The sequence below is a fragment of the Mesoplodon bidens genome (genome assembly GCF_964165515.1).
Source record: "Mesoplodon bidens genome assembly, chromosome: 16".
NCBI lineage: Eukaryota > Metazoa > Chordata > Mammalia > Artiodactyla > Ziphiidae > Mesoplodon > Mesoplodon bidens.
The window spans coordinates 75,105,980-75,132,649 of record NC_138173.1 but is presented as its reverse complement, the minus strand read 5'-3'; the positions used below and the strand labels follow the sequence as shown (position 1 = coordinate 75,132,649).

At 44.3% G+C, this 26,670-nt stretch overlaps 1 protein-coding gene across 3 annotated transcripts in view; it reads left to right on the top strand.

Annotated features, from left to right (window-relative positions):
* The window catches only part of TRAPPC9 (trafficking protein particle complex subunit 9), a 503,630-nt gene that overhangs the window by 1,158 nt on the left and 475,802 nt on the right, over positions 1 to 26,670 (top strand). For all 3 annotated transcript variants that reach the window (XM_081258084.1, XM_081258086.1, XM_081258085.1), the window contains exons 2-4: positions 7,288 to 7,881; positions 16,125 to 16,270; positions 26,276 to 26,404. In XM_081258084.1, coding sequence (XP_081114210.1) covers positions 7,298 to 7,881; positions 16,125 to 16,270; positions 26,276 to 26,404 — 859 coding nt within the window. In that variant the 5' untranslated portion in view covers positions 7,288 to 7,297. The remainder of the gene's footprint in view (positions 1 to 7,287; positions 7,882 to 16,124; positions 16,271 to 26,275; positions 26,405 to 26,670) is intronic.

The following is a 26,670-nucleotide window of genomic DNA, read 5'->3' as shown; positions in this document are numbered from 1 at the left end:
TCTCGGGAAGAGAGAACACTGTGCCTGCCTTGGTCTCCTCCCCCGGCTCATTTGCCCCACGTGAATGCCCTTTAACACGGAGTTTTCTGGTGTTCGGATGGGGTGCTTGTGGATTTCACGTGTTTTTCTAGAGAGAGGGATTACAGTGTTGAAAGCAGGGCTCGGTTTAGTTAAAGATGAGTTGAGGGTATGAGGCTGTGACATCCTCCATCCTCTCCCCGCCCCAGTATAAACGCGACTGGCGATTTTTAAAACGTAGTTATAGTCGTTTCCTAGTCCAGCCCAGCTAGTATTCCTTACCACGAAACAGCAGCACTAGAGGCATGATATTGGAGAACCAGGAATATTGCAGTCCTAAAGATGTCCTGGCAAGGTTTTTTGTTTTGTTTTTCTTAAATTGTGGGGCAGTCCAATAGTATAGAGGGAAAAAGTTGTCAAGAAATATTTTATCAAATAACAGCGTTATTGAGATAATGTTCACATACGATAAAGTCCACCCATTTAAATTGTACATTTCAGTGGTTTTTAGTATATTCACAGTTGTGCAACCATTATTATTCCAGAACATTTTCCTCACTTCACAAAGAAATTCCATACCCGTTGGCAGTCTCCCCTCCTGCAGCCCGGGGCAGCCACAGATTTACTTTCTGTCTCTAAGGAGTTGCATATTTGGGGCATTTCATGTAAATGGAATCATACAGTATGTGGCCTTTTGTGCCTGGCTTCTTTCACTTTGCATAACGTTTTCAGGGTCCACCCATGTTGTAGTAGGGTCAGTACTTTGTTCCTTTTTATGGCTGAGTAATATTCTATTGTTATGGATAGATCACATTTTGTTTATGCATTTCTCAGGTGATGGACACTTGCGTTGTTTCCACTTTTTGGCTCTTAGGAATAACACTGCTATGAATGTTCGCATACTAGTTTTTGTGTGGACACGTATTTTCAAATCTCTTTGGTATATACCTAGGAGTAGAACTGCTGTTTATATGGTAACTCTATGTTTAACTTTTGGAGGAACTACCAAGTTGAAGACATATATTCTTGGTGTTTTAATCTTTGTATTAGATTAGTCTCAGACACCAGAGCTGGCTCAGTGCCAGGGCTTATTTCATCAGATTCTTTCTCCCTTGAAGAAAGTAGTGGAAAAGCATGGACTCTGGAGCCTGGCTCCAGTTTACCTCTTACAGATTAGGAGACCTTGAGCAGCTGACTGAGCCTGGTTCCTCATCTGTAAGGTTGAAAATGGGAATGCTTGTTTCTTAGGATTGTTGTGAAGTCTAACTATGATAAGTTGTAAAGTGCCCAGTGCAGCCCTTTTCCTACCTTATATATGAAACAGATTTCCTCCCATGGTACTTGCATAGTTTGAATCTGGGGCAAAAGTGAACAAGAAGTTTGCTAATACTGAGCTGCTCAGGGAAAACCCTTGCCTGAGGTTGTAAGGTTTATTGAGCTGTGGCATGGATTTGATTGCTGGTCTGCTTTTCAGGGCCTAGTTGGAACTGGAAGGGACCCAGAGGGGTCTTTTAGTCCAGGGTGACTTCATTGTTTAGTTTTCATAAATTGGTAAGTGCTAAAAAGCTGGAGGGCCAATCATAGGCTTGTCAATTTTTATTTTTGCCCAGATAGAATAATGGAAAAACAAGCGCCATCTCCCCCTCTATTGTTTTATAAAAGCAAGAATGTTTGGGAATTCCCTGGCAGTCCAGTGGTTGGGACTCAGTGCTTTCACTGCGGTGGCCCGGGTTCAGTCCCTAGTCAGGGAACTAAGATCCTACAAGCCGTGGGGTGCAGCCAATTAAAAAAAAAAAAAAAAAAGAATATTTTAACAGCAAAAAACAAGACAGTTCATAACCTAAAAATAAATGATAACAATAGTAGTTAATATTTGTAAAGCACTTACTAAATTTACTTTAGTTTTATGGGAAGCTTAATATACATTGTTCATATTTTTCTCATTTTACTTCAGAGTAGAGAAATTGAACACCTCCTGTCCTCAACCTGTGTCAGACCCACAGGCCACCTGTGCACCTGTAACACGCTTGCCTTTTTTGTGCATCAACTTTTTTGCTTATAGAAGAGGGGTGTTGGCAGGGGTAGTAGCATAATCTCCTGGTAGATGAGAAGGGCCGGGGCCAGGCCCTGAAACTAGCCAACCTGCTGAAACATGCACTGTAAGCTTTGTGAAGTTCCACCTTCTTCCTTTTTTTTTTTTTGATGTGGACCATTTTTAAAGTGTTTATTGAATTTGTTACAATATTGCTTCTGTGTTATGTTTTGGTTCCTTGGCTGCCAGGCATGTGGGATCATAGCTCCCTGACCAGGGTGGAACCCGCACCCCCTGCACTGGAAGGCGAAGTCTTAACCGCCAGGGAAGTCCCCCTTCTTCCTTTTTTAACGCTTATGTTAAATGTTTAACATGTATGTACAGTTTAAAGAATGGCAAAACAAGCACCCCTGGATCTACCATCTAGCTTAAGAGACAGAACATAACTACTACTTCTGAAGCCCACTGCTTCCCTTTCAAACTGCATTCCTCTTTGCCACCCAGGTAACCACTATCCAAATTTACTTTTTCTTTATAATTTTGCCATATGTGTAAACAAGATATTGTTTAAGTGTTGCCTGTTTTTGAACTTTACATAAATGGAATGGTGCTGCTTGTATTAATCCACAACTTGCTTTATCTGCCCATCATGTTTTTGAGATTCATCTTTGTTCCTGCAATGTAGCGCTAGGTCATTCATTTTCACTGTTCTAAAGTATTTCATTGTGTTAAACGACCACAGTTTAGTTACGCATTCTCCTGACCGTGGACATTTGCGTTCTCTTCAGTTCTTGCTTCTGTGAACCTGCCAGCCACATGCCAGAATACATGCCACTTGTCAAATAGGAGAGTTACCTTTGGTCTGCATCTTTGCAAACATGTGGTGTTTTTTTGTTTTGTTTTTTTTACATCTTTATTGGAGTATAATTGCTTGACAATGGTGTGTTAGTTTCTGCTTTATAACAAAATGAATCAGTTATACATATACATATGTTCCCATATCCCCTCCCTCTTGCGTCTCCCTCCCACCCTCCCTATCCCACCATGTGGTGTTTTTATACTTAAAACATTTTGTCTTTATACCCATGTTCATAATAGTGTTATTCATAGTAGCCAAAGCTAGGAACAACCCAACTGACCTTCAATGAATGAATAAATAAAATGTGGTATATATATATATACAATGAAATATTATTCAGCATTAAACAAGAAGGAGATTCTGATACATGCTACAACATGGACGAACCTTGAAGACATTCTGCTAAGTGAAATAAGCCAGTCACAAAAGGACAAATAGCATATGATTCCACTTATGTGACGTGCCTAGCGTGGTCAGATTCATAGAGACAGAAAGTAGATGGGGGCGTGCCAGGGGCGGGGGGATGGGGAGTTAGTGTTTCATGGGGACAGAGCTTCGGTGGTGAAGGTGAAAAAGTTCTGGAGATGGTTGCACAACAGTGTAAGTGTACTTAATACCATAGGACTCTACATTTAAAAAGGTAAGTTTTGTGTTACGTATATGTTACCACAATAATTTTTTTGATCAATCTGGTGGGTATGAAATGGTCTATTCCTGTGGTTTTAATTTGCTATCTCCTGATCGCCATTGAGGTGGAGCATCTTACTGGACACGTCTTGGCTGCTTGAGTTCCCTCTTCAAAGATGTCTGTTGGAGCAGTTTGTCCATTTTCTGACTGGGTTATGCTTCTTTTTCTTACTCATGGATTACCTGTTGTGCCAGTACTACTATTGGAGGGTCTGTCCTTTCCTAGTGTCCTAGAATGGCACCTCAGCTATATTTCAAATTACCATGCATGTGTGGGTCTGGTTCTGGGCTTGATGACATTTCCATTTTTCTCTCTATCCCTGTGCCAATACTGTGCTGACCATAGGTTTTTTTTTTTCCCCTACAGATTTACTGAAATATAATTCACATGCTATACAGTTCAGCCATTTAAATATACAGTTCATTGGTTTTTAATGTATTCACAGAGCTGGACAACCATCACCACAATCAATTTTAGAACATTTCATCACCCCACAAAGAAACCCTATGTTCCATTAGCAGTTATATCTGGTGGGACAAATGCCCTTCCCCATTGGTCATTCCTCAGGAGTTTCTTGGCTATCGACCATAAACTAACTTGTTACATTCCATGAAAAATCTGATAGGAATTCTAATCAGAATTGTGTTGAATCTATATATCAAAATGGGGAGAATGAACATCTTTATGATATAAACTTTTTCTACCCACGAATATATCTGGGACCCTACCTTTTCCTCTCTACAGAGCCTGGCACGTGGGAAGTCCTCACTAGATGTTGGGGATGTGAATGATGAAATTTTATATATTATTAGTTTCAACCATAGCCTTGCACAAAAGAGAAAACTAACCTCAGTGGAGCTACGTGACTCCCTTACGGTCACAAAGAGTGGCAGCCAGTGCTGGAGCCAACCCGATGCACGTGGTACTTGCAACGAGTTCTCCGCCACCTACCGCTGATGGGAGCAGCATCCTTTCTGCGAATAATACATGCTGGTTGGCCGCTTTCAGTTTCATTGGTTCCATCTTATCTGTAGGTGTTTTTCTTCTGGTGGGCCTGTGTGTGATGTGTGACATGTTAATAAAGATCTGTGTCTGGGAGAACTCTGGGCCAGGTGCAGGGAGTGCCCACTGAGCACATGCTTGAATTGGGAAAAGCCACAGTAAAGGTTGGAATTTCCATTACGGTTCAAACTTCCTGATTTGTTTGACCTTGATTTATACCTTGATTTAGCCCACCTTAATTTTGGATGCACAAATATGGAATAACTTGATGAAACGTGATTGTAGGGTATTGTCGCGAGAGGACCTTGTATGATTTTTCTCTTTCTTTTTTCTGACACTTGTTCTCCTGGGCCTTACAGATCCTGCACCCATTCAGCAGTGCCCAGGGCTTGCTCGGTGCTGCACTGAAGCAAAATTGGTTTATAAGGGCCTTTCCTCATCTACTCTGGGCCTCCGTTTTCTTCTCTGCACAGTGAAGGCTTAGACTAGATAAGGGTTTTTCAATATCTTTGCCACCTTTTAGAAACAGAAAACTCTCAAATCTCCCTCCCCACCCATCCCAATGCTTAAGATTTTGATACGTCCCCCAAGAGGTGACATCCCTCTTTGTTGAAAGTTGATGTGCTTTTGGTTCTTTCCAGGAGGTGCAGAAAGGACTCTGCAGAGAATTGTTGCAAGGAGGGGCTGGGGGCAGGGTGTCCCACTTTACAGTGTGAGTGCTGGGGCAGGGGCTGGGGTGGGGGGGTGCGGGAGCCCCTGCGTTTAAATGCTGCTGCTCACGTGGCCTCTCTGTGATCTTACACAATGAGACAGGCTTCTCTTTCCCTTAGTTTCTTCATGTGTAAAGTTGGGGTGATATTATTTAGAGGTTTTCATGAGATAATATACACATAAGCTATTTGTGTCCTGGGTAGAAACAAGACCTGTTAGCGGGTCAGAGGTTTCTTAAGAAAAAAAACAAAACAAAAATCTTGTTCCTGCTGCTCTGTCCAGGTGTGTCGTGAAGTTCCTGGAGGGTGAGGGTTGACTCTGAAGTCCAGCATGGGGTAGGTGGCCCCAGGATCTGTGTGCCCCAAATTGCTCCCACCTCCCTCCCCAGTCCTCTTCCCCTCAGCCCAGGATGAAATCCCTGCCATTGGACTTACTCAGAGGTCTAGTGGAAATGGCCTTTTATTTTATTTTTTCATTTCATTTATTCATTTATTTTTGCCCTTTTGTTTTTATTGTCTCATCTGGGAGGGCTGCTGTCGTGATCTCTGTAGTCAGGTTCTGGTGACCCGAAGGCTATGTCGTTTGGAGTTCCCAGTCAAGAAAAAGAAAACACAATTACAAATACAAAATGAGTTATAGGGCCATGGAAGGGGCTCTTGCAAGTGGGGGCCATTAGCTCTGTTAGCTTCACAGTACAGCGGCCTCTGGCTGTGAGTACCCACCCCTGTACTCTGAAGTAGGAGAGACCAGTGGGGTCAGTGGAAAGAATTACTGAGTGTATCTCACGGGCTAGGTGTTTCCCTATTTGTACGGTGTATTCCTTATTTGATACAATGAGCTAATTTAATCTCAAAAGCCTTTTAAAAAATTAGACTTTTATTTTGAGATGTAATGTAGATTCCCATGCAGTTGTAAGAGATAATATTGAGAGAGCTTATGGACCCTTTGCCCAGTTTCCCTTAATGGTACTGTCTTGCAAAGTTATGGTACAATATTAAAACCAGAATATTGACTCACTAACCCTTTGAGGTTTGTGTTATTATCCACATTTTAACTCATGATAAAACTGGGGTTTAAAGAAGCACACAGGCCTGCCCCAGGTCAGTGACGTTGTTAGTGTAGAGTCAGGGGTGGAACGTAGGCTTCACATTTCTGGGCAGTGCCATTATGATGGTCTGTGGAAGGGGGCAGCATTCATTTGCTTGTTTTTTCATTCATTCAGCAAACATTTATTAACTCCTATGGGCCAGATGCTTTCCAATGGGTTATCTAATTGAATTCTTCAACAGTACCGAGAATCAGGTAATGTTGTTTTCTTTCTTTCTTTTTAAATTTTAATCTGAGTATTGTTGATGTTGCTTTCTTTTTATGTCTAACAAAATTCACTCAGAGAGGTTATTAAAACTCTCCCAAGGAAACACAGTTCATAAAGGCAGGATAGTAGCTGTGTATAGCCTCTCCTTCTACGTCAGGCAGTGTGCCTGGCACTTTGCATTTGCAGCCTTCCTCAGTCCAGATATCTTCTTAGAAAGCAAGTTTTATTATCGCCATTATTTTTCAGTTCAGGAGCTCAGGTGGACTGGAGTTCAAGTCCAGACCATCTGATTCCATTGTGGTTCTTTTCATTCTATTCTGCTGAGGGGCTGGGGAAGCAGTTCCTTCCGTTGTTCATTCATTTATTCAGCTTTTTGAGCACTGACTCCACATCAGTGCCTGGCGCCTGGCCAGGTGTTGGAAACAGAAAACAAGAGATGGCCCCTTTTCTGCAGGAGCTCCAAGCCTGGTCCAAGAGCAGGGGATTGTGATAAGAGCTGTGATAGCCATATGCAGAACTCCGAGGACAGACTGTTCCCCACAGCTTTGCTTGGGGCTTACCCTGCCTTCCAGCTGGTGGACGCCAGCGTCACCGCATCCCCGAGTGCGCCGGCAGCCTGCAAAACCTGGTGCACCTCAAAGCCTCTTTTTCTCTCTGGGCAGGGTCTTCACCATGAGTGTCCCTGACTACATGCAGTGTGCTGAGGACCACCAGACTCTCCTCGTGGTGGTCCAGCCCGTGGGGATCGTCTCGGAGGAGAATTTCTTCAAGATCTACAAGAGGATCTCGTCCGTGAGCCAGATCAGCGTGCGCGACTCGCAGCGCGTGCTCTATATCCGCTATCGGCACCACTACCCGCCCGAGAACAACGAGTGGGGCGACTTCCAGACCCACCGCAAGGCCGTGGGCCTCGTCACCATCACGGACTGCTTCTCGGCCAAGGACTGGCCGCAGACCTTCGAGAAGTTCCACATGCAGAAGGAGATCTACGGCTCCACGCTGTACGACTCGCGGCTCTTCGTCTTCGGGCTGCAGGGCGAGATCGCCGAGCAGCCGCGCACCGACGTGGCCTTCTACCCCGGCTACGAGGACTGCGGGACGGTGGAGAAGAGGGTCGAGGACTTCATCGAGTCGCTGTTCATTGTGCTTGAGTCCAAGCGTCTGGACAGGGCCACGGACAAGTCCGGGGACAAGATCCCGCTCCTCTGCGTCCCCTTCGAGAAGAAGGACTTCGTGGGACTGGACACGGATAGTAGGTAAGTGTGCCTGGAGCCCAGGCTCCTCAGCGTGGGCTGCTTCCCGACATCCAGAAAGGGAGAAGCAAGTGGGAGCGTAGGCTTGCAGTGGGGGGAAAAGGGTGCAGTCCACTGGTTTTCAGGCTTTTAAAAATGGGAGCGCCTTTGGTTCAGGGAAATCCTGTTAGGGTTCGTGTGGACACTTACTGCCCCTTTTCAGCTGGGAGCCCTGGTGGGACCCCCTGGAGCGCTGTCCAGTAGGGTAACCACTGTCACTGAGACTGTGGAGGAGGCTGGTCTGAGCCGGGACGTGCTGTAGGTAAAATGCACGTCAGACGCTGAGAGCTAGTCTAGGAAAAAGAAGGTAAACGATCTCAGTATTTCTTTTTTTATTGATTACATGTTGAAATAACACTTTACATGTATTAGATTAAATAAAACACGTTATTAAAATCAGTTGCGAGTGTTTGGTTTTCACTTGTTTAAATGTGCAAACTAGAAGACTTTATTTACGTGGCTCACGTTGTCTTCCTGTTGGACAGCGCTGCCCCCCCTGCACAGTGTGAAGACTGTTGTTCAGCCTCCTCCCTTCAACGTGCAGATGAGGTGCTGAGCGCGGAGAGGCGGCCGAATGAGGTGCTAGCTGAGCTGGGGGTCGGGCGTGCCTCCTGCCTCCCGGTCCCCGGGCGCCTGCAGGGCTCAGGTCCTCCTCCTGCCAGGCGGCCACGCCACGGCAGCGCCGGAGCCCCCGCTTGTGCTTAGGGTGTCAGAAATGCCACAGGGGCTTCCCACAGAGCTCCCCACGCAGTGTGTTCATGGTTTCTGTGTCTCAGGGAGTGTCAGACAGAGCAGGGAAAGTTCAGTCCTCACTTTGTCCCCGTGATTAAGTCACCAGAATTGCAGACGAGCTCTGCCGGGCCGCCTGCTTCCCCTCTCTGCCCTCTGCTCTGCTTCCCTGTGCGGCCAGTGCGGTGTCCCTCCTGCAGGAGGAGGTGAGACGCACGCCTTTGCCGAGAGGCGGTCCCCTTTGCTGGGGAGGGCACGGGTAGCTGTGTCACTCCTGGCCTTGGGCCCTGGGCCCTGAGTCTGCCCTCCCCGCTCTGTACAGGTCGCACGATGGTCTCCCAGGTGAGGATGGGGGACACGGCGTGGGTGCCGCAGTGCCCGCTGCAGAGCAGGTGCTCAGGGTTTCCTGAACTTACCTAAGGTCAGACCCGACTTTCTGGTTGTTGATAAGTTAGAGGAGAAGATGTCACAGAATTGAGGAAAAAAGTCCAGGCAGCCCTACGCGTGAGAGGCACAGAGTCCCCAAGCCACTGCTGCAGGTGGCGCCTGGCAGGGTCTGGAGGAATTTTCATTTCCTCACCCGGACACGTCTGTGTGGTCTAAGGAAAGGGCAAGGCACGTCGTACCTGTGTCTGTGTGGTCTAAGGAAAGGGCAAGGCACGTCGTACCCGTGATCCGTACTTAGTTTACGCAGGACCCTGTGATCTACATGCCAGCGCTCCCCTTCTGCTCCTTGGAGCCGAGGTGGCAAGGGTTAGGAGCCCAGGCACCGCCGAGGGGCAGAGCTACCAGCACCAGGCCGCTCCCGGCCAGCTCGTCCCCGCACCTGTCGCCTTCCGCTGAGCCCCGGGCGTCAGGTGCGGTGGATGCCGTGGTGATCGTCCCTCACGAGGTGGGGCCTCGTGGGCACACAGCGTCACAGTGCCTGCGGCCTCGGCAGGGACTGCCTTCCCCTCCCCGGACAGACCGGTGGGTGAGTGGCTGAAGCCAGGAACCCTGCCCTGACCCCGTGACCAGCGCCGTATCCTTGCCAAACGAGGCACTGCCGACATTTCTGCCCCTCAGCTTCTTGGCTTTGAGGTTACAGACCCACCAGAGAAGGCCAGTTTGTTTTTGCCTTTTGAAATCTGTGCTCACAATTGGGCAGGAATAACTAGTTTCAGGATACTGTGCTTGGTGCACGGTGGCTGATCCTATTCCCAAGTGTTTACGCAGAGCAAATGAAACCTGCCTCCTGGTGGGTCCATTCTATTCTCGCCGGTACCATAAACACTCAGCCATCATATGCACTTCAGTGAGATAATGATGCCAGTGACCTCAACTCAGACACATTCTCCTCCAGTCACTGTTCATCCCTTGTTGCTTTCACTGGTCTCAGTTATCTAAGTTTTAAGACAGCAGTTAGGTGCAGGGACAGGGCCTGACTCTCCTGCGGCTCTTGGTAGGGGCCATAAAAAGTGGCCAACCTGAAATGAGATTGCATTTTGTGGCTCAAAAGGAAACGTCTAGATGTAGGTGGAGTTTTGGTTTGCGGCGCTGACAGGCTCCACGGCAGGTGCCGCCAGCCTGAGGCCCCAGCCTTCCCAGGGGCCGTAGGTGTGGGTGGGCTTTACTGAACGTCCGCGTGTGCCCCTGGCCTCATCAGAGCCCACGTCAATTCTTGACCATGCCGTCAAAGTTATTTTTGTTCTGGTGTGTTTCTAATTTTTGCTTGTTCCTCTTTCTTTTCTTTTCCTTTGTTCTTTTTCTCTCATACCGCCCTGTGAGTATGTTGTTGGGTCTGAAAAGGTAGGCTGTGAACGTGTTACATTGAAAATAGCTAGATTTCCCTCTGTGCTGCCTTCTTACCGCCTTCATCGCTTTAAAAAACAAAAACTTAACTGCTGCCTTGATCCATGTATTATCCTGATCATCTTTTTATTTTCTAATTTTTTCAAATTTTCGCTTTTTTAGCACATAACCCACTGGTGTTTGATAGCTATTCAAACACTTGCTTTGGGGAACCTGTTTGGTCTTCCTTATATTTGGTGACAAATGAGCCCTTATTAATTTTTGTTTGTTTGTTTTGAGGAAGTGAGTTGCTAATTGATTTAAGCGGCTGCCGCGGGGTTTCCACGGGATATTTTAACTTGGAAGTCAAAGTCTGCCACGCCTTGCTTGATTCTGGCTTTTAAATGAATGCATTAGGCCTGCGGTTCTTGGCTGTCGCTGGTGATGTGCATGGTGGTGCTTACTGGCCAGTGGTCACCGGTGAAGAGGTGACTGGCTTGGGGGTCTGCTGGCCGTGGAGGGACGCTGTTGGAGGAGCGGACACCAGGTTTACTTTTGCTTTCACCTTGACCGTGCCATTTACTTTACTTTGTTTGAGCAACTTTCCGTCATAAAGGGGCAGAGGCTAGTCTAAAATCTATGCCACTCTTTTGCCCCCTTTATGAGGGCAGGTTTTCTAGGTATCAGAAAAATATGTCCTTCTCCTAAATAGCTAGTTCGTTTGGATCTGGTGGACACAAGGACCTCTCTAAGTGACCATGGCTTCCTCTCTGCTTTAGCCAATAAGTGTTCAGAGCCAGGTCTGTGGTCTACCTTAGCCGATGTATAGGCCCTACCTGCACCAGCCTTTACTTTTAACCCATGTTGGCAAGAAATAGCTGATTCTTTATTTGTTGACGCTAATTTCTGCCACTCATGGGCATGTCATTAGTTTGCAACTCCATCACCCGAGGTCAGCTGTGAAGGGAGACGCTTTGGCTGACCTAGGACCTTGCGTTCTTCCCCCCGGTCCATATCACCCCTGGGGAAGGGTTTTGCCACACCACCAGGCTGGCCAGGAGGCCTTGTTTCTCCTTTAATGCTCTGGTCCAAATGTGGACCCTTCATCTTTCATCGAGATAGGCCAGACTTTCTGCAAGACTCCATCACATTCTGGGGTTGGGGGGACAAAACAGCAGTAAGTGTAGCAAGTGCAAGAAGTTGAGGTCATCTGGGTTGGAAAACATAGGGTGGGATCCTGTGATGGCTGGGCTGTGCCCTGGATGCAGGGCCTTTCCCATGGCTCCCTAGACTCAGAAGCTGGAGTTGAAGTGGCGTGGCAGTCGGGAGAAGGTGGGGTCTTCTGGGAGGGAGGGAGGAAGGCCTGGGGTGGTGTGGAGCCCTGCCGGTCCAGTGGACTATCTTCCCCACGGACACAAGGCAGATCAGACGGGATCTGAGGACGGAGGGGATGGGCGTTGGGAGGAGGGGCTGATGTGTGGAAGGGTTGTTGGATAGTTCTGGAATAGTCTTTCCCCTCAAAATAGACTTTAAAAAATCCAGATCTCTTAAGAACATTGATAGTTACTATGCAGGAAGCAGTTCTTTTTTGATCCTTCTAAGGGTAAGGCACTACACGGGTGGATACAAAGAATAGGACAGTCTATCCCAGGGGCTTGATACTTATTAGGGGGAATATGCAAGTTTATAAGGGGAGAAGGGTGGGGCAGGGAAACTAGCAAGGCTCTGTATCAGGCACCAGTCAGCCTCCCCACCTACATATTTAACTCATGCCACATCGATGCCATCTGAGGTGGGGGGTAGCAGCCCCCTTTTCCAGAGTGGGGAGCCTTCTCAGAGAGTTTAGTTCCTTAGCCCAGCGTCACAGGGCTAGTAAACGCTGTAGCAGCATTCAAGCACGGCCTTGTCAGGCTTTCAAGGATGTGTTCTCACTACTAATTCTGTTACCTCCCTGTTACATCTGGAATGGTAAAGTGGATCAGTTTTGTAGCCTTTCAGAAAAAGTCTCTGACTTAAGTGCTGCAGGTCTATTTCATGAAGCTCAGACTTGTCTGATGGTTAGGAAGCATCAGCGTGCTTTACATCCCAGGGTTGAAGGTCTTCATTTCACTCCAATGATGACATGCTTGCAAATGACACACAGGTGCAAAATCAGACTTAGAAACTTCCGAACTTGAAATGGAAACTGTCCAGCCCTCCCTTGATCTGCTTTCCTCAGCAGAATGTAACTGTGCTGCAGGGTAGGCCTGGGCTTTCTCTATGGAGTGAAGGTTAAATATCCAGCGTTAGCATAAAACAGTTCAGATGGAGGAAATCGACATTGATGATTTATTGGAAGATTTCATAAGACCAGATGTAGAATCAGTTAATGGCCCATATACTATCTGAAATTGAGTACAGAACATTGCATTTCTTATTTCCTATTCAGAGCTGTCTTACAACATAAAGTTGTCTACTTTGGAACTTCAGCTCCACCAAAGGGGCGCCTGTCAGTGTGTTTATGCGCAATGCACATAATCTAGGTTTCCTCAGTCCATAATATGCTAGTGCGAAATCATGGGCTGTAGCTATCACTTAATTATGCAAATATCTTTAAAGCTATATAACACCAAAAAGAAAAAATAAGATTACCTTTATCAAAGTTCCTTTGGATTTTAATTGCAAACTATTGTTGAGCAGCTCTGGTTTTCCTTTGGATTTGAATATATACATTCTTTGCATGTAAATTAGTTTTTGGATTAGAATATACCAAGCCCTTTTTTTCCACAAGCCACATAAATAGTACCCAAATTGCACACATATGAAACATTTTCTTCTTTTATCTGATCAGAAGTCATGAGAATAATACAGCGTATATCTGTAGTTGAATTGTCCTCAGTGTAAAGTGCAGTGTGAACGCCTTCTGTGACAGTGCTTGAGGCTGTGTGTTAGGTATTTTTGCACAGCTTCTAGAAAGGATGCCTTTCCCTTTATCTGGGGAGGCTGGCAGGTCTTTGCCTGTGATTTAGTTATGGTTGATTTGAGGCCATTATGACTTAGGGGTTATCGGGTTTTTCATTTTTCTATCAATCCTTATTTCCAGTTCCTTTAACCCAGTGTTTATAACTTGTAAGAGTAATGAAATAACCCTTTGAAGTATTTAGAGCATATTCACATTTTTGGCTAAGTTCTATTGCTCATGGCTTTGAAATTCACCATTAGTTTTGAAATTTACAACAAATTATGGCATATTTTGAATATTTGCATTTTGTGTTAATGTTACATTTATTTGCCACTGTGGCTTCATGTTTTATTTTTCTTCGTCATACTGTTTGCTTGTATGTTTTTTTTCCTTATCCATAAGCATATTCAATGGTCACACAATGTGTCTATTCTAATAATGTATATATAAGAACTCTGAACTTTTAGAGAGACTTAAAAAACGTGACATTACCATTTTCAAATGATTCGTGAAAGAAGGATCCATGTCTTTTTGGAAAAAGAATTTTGATGAGAAAGCTTATATTCTAAATTCCAAAATTGGCTTAAAATATTTTAGTTTAAAGTATTTTGTAGTTTAGCTGACTACAAATCGAATTGTCTTAATTCCTTTATCTGTTTCTTACTGTGTTTTCAAAGGATTGGAACAGAATTGCTCATAATCTGGAGATGACCCAGTCTTGGGGCATATAGTACTTTGAGAGTTAAATACTTTAATTTATATAAATCTGTGATAGAATTTTGTTTGTATGGTATTTTGGAGATTTTCTCCAAAGTATTAGGGTTCCTTCTATTTTTATATAATTTAGAATATTTTATATTGTTTTGTTGTTTATTGTTATATTTTTTATATTGTTTTCGTATGACCTTAATATGAAAAACTATGAGCATATTTAGCTGACTCCTTTTTGTAAAAATCCTGTATTTTCAAAACCAACTGTTTCTGATCACAATGATTGCACTTTTTATTTTTGAAAATGTTCTGGGCTGTATTTTGCTACAGTAGATGTGCACCTTTGTCAGCTCATACAAAGATGTAATGATTTACTTTTTTTGGAGAGTTAAGACGGGATGCTTTAAAGCAAATTTTAATCTAACAGGATAGGAGTAGGGTCTACTGAAAAAAAGTCGATTCAGGATCTATTGAGTCAACATCATGGTGGTATTTGTAAACCGAGCCACGTATTAAAAGTCCACAGTCATGGTAATGGAGGAGGAAAATGTGCATTTGGATGCTGAGTTCTTTTCTGGTTAGAACAGGAGGACACAGCAAGGAAGCAGGCCAAGCACTGCCCACCTCTGGGAGGGAGAGGCCCACAGGTGCAGAGGTTGGAGGCAGGGAAGGCTTCCTTGAGAAACTGAGTTGAAATGAGCCCTAAGGTGAGTGGGAAGTAGCTAGACCGAAGGGTCAGGTGGCCCCTGCAGTCACTGGGGACCTCGGTACTGTGGTAAGGCTGGGGAATGCAGGAGGCAGTGGCGGGGCGGGGTGGGGCTAGAGCTGTACTGGGGAAACTTTGAAGGCTTTGAAGTGAGGGAGTGACCTAATCAGATTTGTGCTTTGGGAAGGCCACTCTGGCTGTGTGTGTGAGAGAGAGAGAGAGAGAGAGAGAGAGAGAGAGAGAGAGAGAGTGTGTGTGTGTGTGTGTGTGTGTGTGTATAGCAGGGATGAAGGGGAGGGTGGTACAGAGTGGGAGGGTCATTAGAAGACCATTAGAGGGCTGTTGAGGTGACCAGTGGGGGAGGGATGATGGCAGGGTGTGCTTGGGGATGGCGGGGCAGTTTAGATGCAGTATTTTCTTACGGGGAGGGCTTGTTGGCGGGGGCCATCCTAGCAGCGCCTTGTGGCTGGGAAGAAAACAGATGGAGGACAAGCCGACTTTCCTCTTCTCTCCTTCTCTGTGTTATGTGATGATCTTAGTTCAGCGAACATTTGGAACAGAAAAGCTACATTCCAGAGTTAGATCTGATGGGATTTAAGTTTGTACTGAGATCTGTACTTTCATTTAGCTAGAAACTTCACATCTTTTGGATTAACATAGGGGTTTTTTTTCTTGATAAGATTGCTTTCTTGGTGAGAGGAAATTTAATACAGCTGCTGTTTTTCTTGAAAAATCTTTTAAGAAATTTAATATTCAAAAGAATAGGAATATTTAAAAATGATAAAGCAAGATTTTGGTATAGTTTCTTTGGTTTCTGAGTTGATACAGAGTTAGAAGCTTTTGCATTATTTAATAGCACATCCTTGCCAATATTTAAAGAGCTGTTAGCGAGGATCCCAGGCCCCACCTCTCAAAGTATCATTAAAGCTTGCTCTGAAATAGTGACGATAAAGGTCTTGTTTGCAAAAGCCAAACAGTTGGCTTATAATGTGCAGCATAGCTCTCTTTATAAAATAATAATAGGTTTGAGGTTAAGAAGGTGGAAGATAATTGATTTTTTTAAAAAGCTGAAACATAAACTTTCTTGTGCTAATGTTGTGATCGGAAAATTTGAAAAGAGAAAGCCTGCTCTAATATTATCCACGTGAAATACATGTATCCTATTAGGTTTAAAAAATAACTTTGCTCATAAACTGGCAATGATGGTGGCTGGCTTTCAATTGTGGAGCCTAAGGTTGCCTTCTTAGCATTTTTTTGTAGTGAGGGAATTGAAAAGTGCTTAGCCAGTGTGCTTTTGGGGCAGAAGTCGGGCATTAGCAATGATACATTTCTGTGCATTTTACTTTGTAGACATTATAAGAAGCGGTGCCAAGGGCGCATGCGGAAGCATGTGGGGGATTTGTGCCTGCAGGCTGGGATGCTGCAGGACTCCCTGGTCCATTACCATATGTCCGTGGAGCTGCTTCGCTCAGTGAATGACTTTCTGTGGCTTGGAGGTAAGGTTATCTGATGAAGATGATCACATATGTAATTACAGCAACTGCTACTTGAAATACGAGAAAACCTAGAAACAATGGCTCTAAAAACATATGGAGAGGGAGGGGAAGCCGTCAGCTGAGCTGGTTGCAGTGGGGAGTCTTCCGGGGTAACTGTCTCACCTTATCTCCTGCTACTTCCCCACCCAGCCCTGCACTGCAGCCCTGCTGAAGCAAGCATGCACTTTCCTCAAAAACACACTGAATTTCCTTGTTTTTTTTTTTGTTTTTTTTTGTTTTTTTTGCACTACGCGGGCCTCTCACTGTCGTGGCCTCTCCCGTTGCGGAGCACAGGCTCCGGACGCGCAGGCTCAGTGGCCATGGCCCACGGGCCCAGCTGCTCTGCAGCATGTGGGATCTTCCCAGACTGGGGCACGAACCCGTGTCCCCTGCATCGGCAGGCGGACTCTCAACCACTGCGCCACCAGGGAAGCCCTTTTTTTTAAAAGCACATCTTGCCCTCTGCTTAGAATGCCATTCCCCATGTCAGTCACCTCTTACACTCATTCTTCAAAACCTCTTCCATAGGTCAGGTGATGAATGGATGAACAAAATGTTTCTCCATATAGTGGAACATTATTCAGACATAAAAACAGATGAGATACTGATACCACTACAACATGGACGAACCCTGATTACATCATGTCAAGTAAAAGGAGTCAGACACAAAAAGCCACATATTATATGATTCTGATTATCTGAACTGTCCAGAATAGGCAAATCTAGAGGCAAAGAGCAGATTACTGGTTGCCTGGGGCAGGGCAGAGGGGAGAATGGGGAGGGACTGCTGGTGGGCATGGGGTTTCTTTGGGGTGATGAAAAGGTTCTGGAATTAGATAGTGGTAAGGGTTGCACAGCTGTCAATATACAAAAGCTCCCGAATTGTACACTTTTAAGTGGGTGAGTTTTGCGGTATGTGAATTATATCTCAATTTAAAAAATGTAAAAAAAAGAAAACCTGCTTCCAAGGACAGCCTCTTCTGACCCCTCCACGCAGTGGGTGCCCGCGGGTCTTGTACAGAATCCTGTCTGCATGGAGTTTATCCTCTGTGCTGGGACTGCCTGTTTGCGTGTTTTTCTCCTTCAGGGGCTATGTCCTGGAGGTGAGAGTGGGAGGCGTGGTCTGTGTGTGTCCATCATCTAGTATATTGTAGATGTTCTGTGAGTGCTTGTTAAATAAATGTGGCACAAGTGAGGGCTGAAACAGGGTCCTTTCCTGGAAGAGGCTGACAGCTCAGTCAGAGGGCCCGTCAGCCACTGTGGTAAATACAAGTCAGAAAGAAGTAACCAGGTTCTTCAGTGGAAGATCAACAGCATCCTATAGGACACACAAAAGATAAATTCTTAAAATGGACTTAAATTTCATAATTTGGCTTCTTAAAGAGGATAGGGAGATAAAAGTGAGAAAGAGAAGGAATAGATGGAAAAGAAACAAGAAACAGATAAAGGATTCAGTAGGAGGGGAAAGGTGAGTAGGAGTTTTACTTTGTTTTCTTGAAGGAGAGGTCTGTACTGACTTGCTGTGGACTGGCGGAGTCGAGCCGAAGGTTGGCTGCTTATCCGGGAAGAATGCCACCGGGCACCTGACCCACCCAGTGATAATGGGCAGGTCAGGTTCCTGTGAAGGCTGGGTGGAGTGGGTGGTGCCGGGTGCTGCCAGCTTATTTCACTCTTGGTCCCTCAGAAACTCACAGTGGGGTTTCCGGGGGGCTCCAGGACGTGTGACATAACAGCAGATTGAGGGCAGAAGCAGGTGTGAGAATCTTGTCTCACAAGATTCTCGAGTATCTGGCACACTTGTCTCGGGCCAGACATGAAAGAAATTTCATGTAAAATTGTAAAAATGCAAACAGTGCCCCTCCTCCAGCATATTGTTTTTGTTTTGAAACGTAGTTGTTCATAAAAATTTAACATGGTCGGGACTGCCCAGGTGACGCAGTGATTGAGAATACACCTGCCAATGCAGGGGACACAGGTTCGAGCCTTGGTCTGGGAAGATCCCACATGCCACGGAGCAACTAAGCCCGTGCACCACAACTACTGAACCTGCACTCTAGGGCCCGCGAGCCACACTACTGAGCCCACGTGCCACAACTACTGAAGCCCTTGTGCCTAGAGCTTGTGCTCTGCAACAAGAGAAGCCACAGCAATGAGAAGCTTGTGTACCACAATGAAGAGTAGCCCCCACTTGCCACAACTAGAGAAAAGCCTGCACACAGCAATGAAAACCCAACACAGCCAAAAAAAACAAAAACAAAAAAACACCCCTTTAAAAATTTAACATGGTCAAGATGGCGTACTAGGAGGATGCGTCTCCTCACAGCTTGGGCACCTACCAGGTGCCGGTGGGGGACCACGGACACCTAAGGGGATGGGCGGAACCTCCAGCAACCGGCTAGGATGTGGGGCGTGGGGGGAGTGAAGGAGGAGGAGAAGTGGAGGTGGGACGGGACTGGAGCCCCTGAGGGGTAGCTCGGGGAGGGGAAGGGACCCCGCGCCCGAAGGGGGAAATTGGGGAACCATTGGGAGGGCAGAGGATCAAAAGGGAGCCAGGTTTCCCCTGCCCACTTGGGCCCCTGGGAACCTGCTGAGATCCCGGGCCTGATCCTCTGAGCACCAAGGCCCCCTCCAGCCACATGGGTCCTGAGGGAGTGGGAGGGAGGGAAGGGGGAGCAAAAGTAAAGGCCGGACCTCCGGGACGGCACTGCTGAGGGGCGGCTGGGGAAGGGGAGGAGTTCCTACACCCAGCGGGACCCACCCACGGTTAGGGGTCCAGTGGGGATGGGGGAGACCCTGGGGGAGACAGTGGGGAAGGGGCACGAAGGAACGGAAAGGAACACAACCAGTGCTTTCCCTGTCCACCTGTTGGGCTCCCAGGCCTAATCCTCTGCCCTCAGAGCCTCCCTCCTGCGGCGCAGAGCCCAAGCCCCACCCCTACACCCCCACCCAGGGCCCCACCTCTATACTCGGAGACCCCCTCTGAGACCCCCTCCAACATGCTGGGCCTAATCCCCACCCACACACCCTCACTCAGGGCCCCACCTCCAAACTCCTGGAACCCCACGCTCCAGAGACCCTCCTTTCCACGTGCTACCGCTCCCCTTCTGGCAGGTCCTAAGCAGAGGCCCTGCCCCATGCTTGAACGTCAACCCCCCACCCGCCTAGGTCCCGCCCCACCCTAAACCCCGCCCTGGCTAAGTTCCACCCCCACCTAAACACCACCCCGAGAGCTAAGAGTTATTTTTTTTCCCTCTTTTAGATTGGGGTTCTGTTTTACCTTGTTGATTCACTGTTGTTGATTCTTTTATATTTTTATTTTTCCAAATCTTTTGTTTTTCTAATTTTATTTTTATTCTTTATACTTTGTTATTTTTCTCTCCTTTTGGCTTGTTCCCCCCCCCCCCACCTTTTTTTCTTCTTTTTTCTGTTGTGGTTTCATTTTACCTTGTTGCAGTTATTTCAATTATAGTTTTATTTTTCCTAATATGTTTTTTATCTTTCTAATTTTATTTTGTTTTTTATTCTTTGATATTGTACTGCTCCTTTTTTTCTTTCTTTCTGTTTTTTTTTTTTTTTTTAACTGCGCCACGAAAATTGCAGGATCTTGGTTCCCAGGCTGGAGGTTGGGCCCGAGCACATGTGGTGGGAGCTCCGAGTCCAAACCACTGGACTAACAGAGAACCTCAGACCCCAGGAAATATCAATTGGAGTGAGGCCTCCTGGAGGTCCTCATCTTAGCACCAGGACCCGGCCCTGTCCAACTGCCTGCAAACTCCAGTGCTGGATGTCTCAGGCCAAACAAGCAGTAAGACAGGAATACAGCACCACCCATCCAAAAAAAAAAAGAAAAGAAACGACAGAAAAATATGATACAGACCAAGGAGCAAGGTAAAAACCTACAAGACCAAATAAATGAAGATGAAATAGGCAAGCTACCTGAAAAAGAATTCAGAGTAACGATAGTAAAGATGATCCAAAATCTTGGAGCAGAATGGAGAAAATACAAGAAACAAATAACAAGGATCTAGAAGAACTAAAGAGCAAACAAACAGTGATGAACAACACAGTTACTGAAATTAAAAATGCTCTACAAGGAATCAATAGCAGAATAACTGAGGCAGGAGAATGGATAAGTGAGCTGGAAGATAAGATGGTGGAAATAACTGCCAGGGAGCAGAAAAAAGAAAAAAGAATGAAAAGAATTGAGGACAGTCTCAGAGACCTCTGGGACAATATTAAATGCACCAACATTCGAATTATAGGGGTCCCAGAAGAAGAAAAGAAAAAGAAAGGGTCTGAGAAAATATTTGAAGAGATTATAGTTGAAAACTTCCCTAACATGGGAAAGCAAATAGTGATTCAAGTCCAGGAAGCACAGAGAGTACCATACAGGATAAACCCAAAGAGAAACATGCCAAGACACATATTAATCAAACTATCAAAAATTAAATACAAAGAAAAAATATTAAAAGCAGCAAGGGAAAGGCAACAAATAACATACAAGGGAATCCCCATAACATTAACAGCTGATCTTTCAGCAGAAACTCTGCAAGCCAAACGGGAGTGGCAGGACATATTTAAAGTGATGAAAGGGAAAAACCTACAACCAAGATTACTCTACCCAGCAAGGATCTCATTCATATACGACAGAGAAATTAAAACCTTTACAGATAAGCAAAGGCTAAGAAAATTCAGCACCACCAAACCATCTTTACAACAAATGCTAAAGGTACTTCTCTAGGCAGGAAACACAAGAGGAGGAAAAGACCTACAAAAACAAACCCCAAACAATTAAGAAAATGGTAATAGGAACATACATATAAATAATTACCTTAAATGTAACTGGATTAAATGCTCCAACCAAAAGACATACACTGGCTGAATGGAGGCAAAAACAAGACCCATATATATGCTGTCTACAAGAGACCCACTTCAGACCTAGGGACACATACAGACTGAAAGTGAGGGGATGGAAAAAGATATTCCGTGCAAATGGAAATCAAAAGAAAGCTGGAGTAGCAATTCTCATATCAGACAAAATAGACCTTAAAAGAAAGACTATTACAGGAGACAAAGAAGGATGCTACATAATGATCAATCCAAGATGAAGATATAACATTTGTAAATATTTATTCACCCAACATAGGAGCACCTCAGTACATAAGGCAAATGCTAACAGCCATAAAAGGGGAAATCAACAGTAACACAATCATAGGGGACTTTAACACCCCACTTTCACCAATGGACAGATCATCCAAATGGAAATAAATAAGGAAACACAAGCTTTAAATGACACATTAAACAAGATGGACTTAATAGATATTTATAGGACATTCCATCCAAAAACAACAAAATACACTTTCTTCTCAAGTGCTCATGGAACATTCTCCAGGATAGACCATATCTTGGGTCATAAATCAAGCCTTGGTAAACTTAAGAAAATTGAAATCCTATCAAGTATCTATTCCAACCACAATGCTATGAGACTAGATATCAATTACAGGAAAAAAACTGTAAAAAATACAAACACATGGAGGCTAAATAATATGCTACTAAATAACCAAGAGATCACTGAAGAAATCAAAGAGGAAATCAGAAAGTACCTAAAAACAAATGACAATGGAGACACAGTGACCCAAAACCTGTGGGATGCAGCAAAAGCAGTTCTAAGAGGGAAGTTTATAGCAATACAGTCCTACCTCAGGAAACAAGAAAAATCTGAAACAAACTAACCTTACACCTATAGAATTAGAGAAAGAAGAACAAAAAACCTTCAAAGTTAGCAGAAGGAAAGAAATCATAATGATCAGATTAGAAATAAATGAAAAAGAAATGAAGGAAACAATAGCACAGATCAATAAAACTAAAAGCTGGTTCTTAGAGAAGATAAACAAAATTGATAAACCATTAGCCAGACTCATCAAGGAGAAAAGGGAGAAGACTCAAATCAACAGAAATAGAAATGAAAAAGGAGAAGTAACAACTGACACTGCAGAAATACAAAGGATCATGAGAGATTACTACAAACAACTATATGCCAATACAAAGGACAACCTGGAAGAAATGGACAAATTCTTAGGAAAGCACAACCTTCCGACACTGAACCAAGAAGAAATAGAAAATATAAACAGACGAATCACAAATTAAAAATATTCCAACAAACAAAAGCCTGGGACCAGATGTCTTCACAGGCTAATTCTATCAAACATTTAGGGAAGAGCTAACACCTATCCTTCTCAAACTCTTACAAAATGTAGCTGAGGGAGGAACATGTCCAAACTCATTCTATGAGGCCACCATCACCCTGGTAACAAAACCAGACAAAGATGTCACAAAAAAGAGAAAACTACAGGCCAATATCTCTGATGAACATAGATTCAAAACTCCTCAACAAAATACCAGCAAACATAATCCAACAGCACATTAAAAGGATCATTTACCATGATCAAGTGGGGTTTATCCCAGGAATGCAAGGATTCTTCAATACATGCAAATCAATCAGTGTGATACACCATATTAACATATTGAAGGATAAAAACCATATGATCATCTCAGTAGATGCAGAAAAAGCTTTTGACAAAATTCAGCACTGATTTATTATAAAAACTCTCCAGAAAGTAGGCATAGAGGGAACCTACCTCAACATAATAGAGGCCATATATGACAAACCCACAGCCAACATTGTTGTCAGTGGTGAAAAACTGAAACCATTTCCTCTAAAATCAGGAACAAGGCAAGGTTACTCACTCTCACCACTGTTATTCAACATAGTTTTGGAAGTTTTAGCCATAGCAATTAGAGAAGAAAAAGAAATAAAAGGAATCCAAATCGGAAAAGAAGAAGTAAAACTGTCACTGTTTGCAGATGACATGATACTATACATAGAGAATCCTAAAGATGCTACCAGAAAACTACTAGAGCTAATGAATGAATTTGGTAGAGTACCAGGATACAAAATTAATGCACAGAAATCGCTTGCATTCCTATACACTAATGATGAATAATCTGAAAGAGAAGTTAAGGAAACACTCCCATTTACCATTGCAACAAGAAGAATAAAAGACCTAGGAATAAACCTACCTAAGGAGACAAAAGACCTGCATTCAGAAAACTATAAGACACTGATGAAAGAAATTAAAGATGATACAAACAGATGGAGAGATATACCATGTTCTTGGATTGGAAGAATCAACATTGTGAAAATGACTGTACATTCCAAAGCAATCTGCAGATTCACTGCAATCCCTATCAAACTACCAATGGCATTTTTCACAGAGCTAGAACAAAAAATTGCACAATTTGTATGGAAACACAAAAGACCCTGAATAGTCAAAGCAATCTTGAGAAAGGAAAACGGAGCTGGAGGAATCAGGCTCCCAGACCTCAGACTATACTACAAAGCTACATTAATCAAGATAGTATGGTACTGGCACAAAAACAGAAATATAGATCAATGGAACAGGATAGAAAGCCCAGAGATAAACCAACGCACATATGGTCACCTTATCTTTGATAAAGGAGACAAGAATATACAGTGGAGAAAAGACAGCCTCTTCAATAAGTGGTGCTGGGAAAACTGGACAGCTACATGTAAAAGAATGAAATTAGAACACTCCCTAACACCATACACAAAAATAAACTCAAAATGGGTTAAAGACCTAAATGTAAGGCCAGATACTATGAAATTCTTAGAGGAAAACATAGGCAGAACACTTTATGACAAAAATCACAGCAAGATCCTTTTTGACCCACCTCCTAGAGAAATGGAAATGAAAACAAAAGTAAACAGATGGGACCTAATGAAACTTAAAAGCTTTGTACAGCAAAGGAAACCATAAAGATGAAAAGACAGTCCTCAGAATGGGAGAAAATATTAGCAAACGAAGCAACTGATAAAGGATTAATCTCCAAAATATACAAGCAACTCATGCAGCTCAATATCAAAAAAACAAACTACCCCATCCAAAAATGGGCAGAAGACCTAAATAGACATTTCTCCAAAGAAGATATACAGATTGCCAGGAAACATGTGAAAAGATGCTCGGCATCACTAATCATTAGAGAAATGGGAATCAAAACTACAATGAGGTGTCACCTCACACCGGTCATAATTGCCATCATTAAAAATCTACAAACAATAAATGCTGGAGAGGGTGTGGAGAAAACCATCTTGCACTGTTGGTGGGAATGTAAATTGTTACAGCCACTATGGAGAACAGTATGGAGGTTCCTTAAAAAAACTAAAAATAGAACTACCATGTGACCCAGCAATCCCACTACTGGGCATATACCCTGAGAAAACCATAATTCAAAAAAGAGTCACGTACCACAGTGTTCATTACAGCACTGTTTACAATAACCAGGACATGGAAGCAACCTAACTGTCCATTGACAGATGAATGGATAAAGAAGGTGTGGCACGTATATACAATGGAATATTACTCAACCATAAAAAGAAATGAAACTGAGTTATTTGTAGTTAGGTGGAGGAACCTAGAGTCTGTCACAGACAGTGAAGTAAGTCAGAAAGAGAAAAAGAAATACCATATGTTAACACATATATATGGAATCTTAAAAAAAAATGGTTCTTATGAACCTAGGGACAGGACAGCATAAAGACGTAGACGTAGAGAGTAGACTTGAGGACACGTAGAGGGGGAAGGGTAAGCTGGGACGAAGTGAGAGAGTGGCACGGACATACACACACTACCAAATGTAAAACAGATAGCTAGTGGGAAGCAGCCACATAGCACAGGGAGATCAGCTCGGTGCTTTGCGACCACATAGAAGGGTGGGATAGGGAGGGTGGGAGGGAGACGCAAGAGGGAGGGGAGATGGGGATATACGTATGCATATAGCTGATTCACTTTGTTAGCAGAAACTAACGCAACATTGTGAAGTAATTATACTCCAATAAAGATATTTAAAAAAAAGATAGGGCTTCCCTGGTGGCGCAATGGTTGAGAGTCCGCCTGCCGATGCAGGGGACATGGGTTTGTGCCCCGGTCCAGGAAGATCCCACGTGCCTCGGAGCGGCTAGGCCCGTGAGCCATGGCCACTGAGCCTGCGCGTCCGGAGCCTGTGCTCCGCAACGGGAGAGGCCACAACAGTGAGAGGCCCGCGTACCACAAAAAAAAAACCCCAAAAAACAAAAAAATAAATGTTAACATGTTATGGGCTCTTTATTGTTTTAAAAGGAAGGAGCACATAAATATTTAAATCCTCTTCTAGTTCTATTTTCGAATATGGTAAATATCTGTAGATGTAACCTGCACAAAAAAAGTGCTCTTTATTGTGGTCCTCTGATTTTTCAGCATGAAGGAGTTCTAAGACCAAAAAGCTTGAGAACCACTGAGCTACTGGGTAAAGATGAACACTGCAGCACAACTTGTGAGGCGAGTAGCATAGCCCAAGGTTCTTAGGGTTTAACTGCCAGTGATAGAAGCATGAAAAGTTGCCGCAACTCAGTGTGGCTGCCTTTGAGAAGGAGACAGGCCTGCTAGGTGTTTGTTCGAAATGGGATAGATGCATTCAGGGTGAATGATGGGGATAGGTATTCTGGTCCTTCTTCCGGTGGTATGATTTTAAAAATATTTTCGATCCAGGGCACTTCTACACCTGTCTGCAATGTCAGCATCTGGCACAGAGCCTGCCACACGGTGTGAACTAAACTGTTGGTTAAATGAATGAATGAACAGCCTGTCTCACATGTGCTCAGCCCCTCAGGGAAGCGTTGAGCATCGCCAGAGTTTTCTGCGCTGCCACCTTTGACACGGGCCTGCAAAACACAGTAGGGGCCGTGTTCCTGTTTATAACAAAACCAGTGATCTGTAGGTTTGATCTCTGTTTTGTGGAAAAATTGGCATTTCCACATCATCAAGCCGTTCAAATCATTCTTAGTCACTGCAATTTTTGCTAAGGATGGGCCACTAACTTTATTAATTGAACTTTTATTTTAATGCCCAGCTGCCCTTGAAGGGTTATGTTCAGCTTCTGTCATCTATCACTATCCTGGTGGAACTGGTGGTAAAACTGGAGCTCGAAGGTTCCAGGGTAGCTCACTTCCTGCTGAAGCAGCCAACAGACATCGACCAGGTAAGCTCTGCTCTTGCCTCCATCCTAGACTCAGTTACAGGCCTTAAGCAAGCAGGAGTTACCTGTTACTGTTCCCTCTGAGGGAAGGTTGAGTGATGTTTAAATAAAATATAAAATCTGTTGAGTCAGAAATCCTGCACGTGAGACGTTGTCTTCGGATTCTATTGAATATGTATTGATCTTATTGAGTCTTATCAAATGATATTAATGGATTACAACGATGGGTTGATTTCTGGACCAGTTGCATAAAATTTCATGGTAGGCTG